The sequence below is a fragment of the Hipposideros armiger genome, unplaced genomic scaffold, assembly GCF_001890085.2.
Source record: "Hipposideros armiger isolate ML-2016 unplaced genomic scaffold, ASM189008v1 scaffold_0, whole genome shotgun sequence".
NCBI lineage: Eukaryota > Metazoa > Chordata > Mammalia > Chiroptera > Hipposideridae > Hipposideros > Hipposideros armiger.
In genome coordinates this window covers 7,441,985-7,445,092 of record NW_017731350.1, presented here as the reverse complement: position 1 = coordinate 7,445,092, position 3,108 = coordinate 7,441,985, and the positions used below count along the sequence as shown (strand labels likewise).

General features: G+C 53.3%; 1 protein-coding gene across 2 annotated transcripts in view; it reads right to left on the bottom strand.

Moving 5' to 3' along the window:
- Window positions 1-1,088, bottom strand: part of HS1BP3 (HCLS1 binding protein 3) — a 21,375-nt gene extending 20,287 nt beyond the window's left edge. For both annotated transcript variants that reach the window (XM_019652288.1, XM_019652370.1), the window contains exon 1: window positions 994-1,088. In XM_019652288.1, the coding sequence (XP_019507833.1) occupies window positions 994-1,025 (32 nt within the window). In that variant the 5' untranslated portion in view covers window positions 1,026-1,088. The remainder of the gene's footprint in view (window positions 1-993) is intronic.
- Between the last annotated feature and the right edge of the window lie 2,020 nt (window positions 1,089-3,108).

The following is a 3,108-nucleotide window of genomic DNA, read 5'->3' as shown; positions in this document are numbered from 1 at the left end:
CGACCTGCAACCTCACGGTACCATGCAGAGGAGACCAAGCAGCCTGTCCCATCAGGGTTTACTTAAAGAATCCTGTTTCTCTAGGCCTGAAGTAATAGGGAAGTCCAGTTACAGCTGGGAAAATAGCAGCTGAGCTGGGTAACACATTTATGTAATAAAATTGGCATCTGTGGGGGACAAGGGTGGAGTAGATGAAAATACTTGAACTGGGCCACTTTACAGATATTAAAAGGGGGGAAAGAAAAGTAATGCCACACTTTCCAGGATCCATCTTGCCCTGGGTCCTTCAGGCCTGGGCCAGGGGGCGCCCACACTGCCTCCTCCACTTCCCAGGGCCCCCCTCCACGGTCTCTGCCATAACTTCCACTTCTCCTGAGTTACCTCCTTGAGGGCTGCTCCCTTTTCTCCCCACTTCAGTGGTTAAAATCCACTCTTCCTGCAGGACTGGCCTCATTCACCCCCTCCCAGAACCCTGGGTACATTCCTGCACTGCGTTCCTATGGCAACCTGAACCTACTACCCGTTCCAGCACCTGCCCCTGGCAGGTCTGCGTTCATCTCCGTGTCTCTCCCTGCAGGACCCGGCCCTGTCCGATTTACTGGTCAGGTCCCCAGGGCTAAGCACTGGGCCTGGCACACGTGAGCACAAAGGGATGCGGAACTGGGTTGGGGGGGCCAAAAAGAAATGGACGCAAGTCGGCAGGGAAGCGAAGAGGGTTCCCTTCCACAGGGTCTTGAGTTCATTACCCTCTAGGGGCCACAGTTTCCCCATCTGTAGAATAGGGACACTCGATGCCGCCCACCTCTCCAGTACAGCGATGGAGGGGCCGAGCCTAAAGAAACGGCCAGAGCGCAGGGTTAGCCCGACCCGCCGCGGTTCCGGGGCCGCCGCCCTCCGCCTGCAGCTCCGCCCGGGCGCATCGGGTCTCGGCTCGCGAGCACCTGGACTCCACGTTGTGCAAGACGTGGCGCCAGGCGCAGGGGTCTGGCTCACCTGGAGGTGACGAGAACCGGTGGGGACTGCATGACGGCGACGTCTCCGGGCTGGGCGCGACCGGTCACGGGACCACGAGCGCCGGCGTCGCCGAGTCCCCGCCCCGGGCGCACTGCCCGCCCTCTAGTGGCCGCCGCGCTGGGCCAGAGGCGAGGTGCGTTTCCAGGCTTTTCTGGAAATCCCGCCCCCGCGGCCTTTACATGCCCTCCCGTGCCAGAGCTACCGTCCAGAGACAACAGGGTGCCCCGTGGTGCGCAAGGAAAGCGAGGCTTTCCTATTGGTAACGGAACTTGATTTGCGCCTGTTGCTCCGGCATTGTTAGTAATGTTATGGAAAAGAAAGTTTTTCCACCCAGCGCTAGCAGAGCCAAACACTAAACACAGAGAATTACAGTGGAGAAAGGTTGGCTATTTTATTATGAATGGTGCTACCCAGGAAAATAGGAAACTAATGTCAAAAGCCCTAATGCTCAAAAGCCAGAGCTCCCGGATGGTGTGTAAGTTACAGATTATATAGGGCAAAATCACAGGACTCCATGGGTTAGGAGGTAAGGGTAATAAATCATCTCTGCAGGTCTTGAGGGCAGTTCTGAAGTCTGTACCAGCGTCCCTCTGTCTGGTTTCTTGGGAAAGTAGCCAGGGGGTTGTTCTACCTTAGGGCTCAGACGCTGACACATAACTGAGGTCAAGCTGTTGTCTTTACCCTGTCCTAGGTCCAGACCTGGTGATCATTAGTCAGGTTCCAGCTACTGTCTTCAGCTGCCTCGGGACTGCTGATTATCTAGAGGAAAGGCTACATCTCTAAGGGATATATATATATCGGGGGTGCCAAAAAAATGGATACAAGTGGACACTGGTCAACGTTGCTCAAGCAGTAGTTTGCCATAATCAGAGGTGTCTGGATGCTGATGGTAACCACTATGAGCACCTCTTGTAATTGCAGAAGTCAAACGTGACTTGTATTCATCTTTCGTTATCGGTATATATTGAGTATTATAATTTTGATGCAGTTTTACTTTCTTAAAATGTGTATACTTTTTTTGGCACTGTGTGTATGGCCCTATGGATGCTTGGAGAGATGTTAGGAGGGTCCAATGCGGTGATGTATAACCCAGCAAACAAGATAAGCTAGACCCCTTTGTGAAGCATCAGCTGAAGAAACAGCAGCCTGACTTGAGAGGCTTTCCAGTGGCTTTCCTGAAAGAGGCTGAAAGTGACCTTCCCAACAAAAGCTTCTGAAAACTGTGTGTCCTTCCTCTCCCCTGCTAAAGAAATGTTATCCTGACACTTGTTGAAACAGTAAGGAAGACTTTATTCAAGACTAGCATGATAGGAAGATAGGGCTCAACTCTGAATGCAGCAAGGACAAGTGGGCATTTACAGCCAAGGAGCAGAGTGAGGGTAGGTGACAAAAAATTATGGGAGGAGAGCGCAAAGCTGGGGGATTGTTGCTGAAGGCAGGCCAAGGACTCATATGTCAAAGGAGGGGGATGAGGAACTTGATCAGATATCCAGGGTGATCAGATTTCCAGAGGAGGGATTCTCTCTAAACTGACTTAGCAGCATTCTTACTAAGACTGGACCAGGCAGGCCAAGAGGGAGGGGTTCAGGGGCCAAGGTCAAGGCCTAGCGGAGGAGAGGGCTCAGAGGAGTCTAAAGTTGGTCAAGGAGAGTCTTTGTCACCCAAAGCTTCCCTCTCAGAGAGCTGCTAACACCCCCACCATCCATGCATACAGACCTCTCCCTCTCTCCAGGTACCTTCCTGGACACCCACTTTTCCCCCTTCCTAAGGACACGCACTCCCCGAGCTTCTCCCCACCCTTGTAGACAAGATGAGCAATAATGAATGAAAGGATGAGTGAATGAATGAATGGAAGTTCTGCAGGGGACCCAGTATATTGCCCGCTTGGCCTGCCTACCTGCCTGTCTATCTGGATGGTGGTACCACTCTCTGGGGCAGGACATCTGGAGAAGGGACACACTTTTGGTGGGGTGTTGAGTTCTGTTTTGGGCGGGTGGCGTTTGAGGGCCTGGGGAGGTCGAGGTGACTGGATCTGCCTCAGGGAGGCAGGCCTGGGCTGGAGGGGTCACAGGTAGGAAGCTGGTGTGGGGTCAC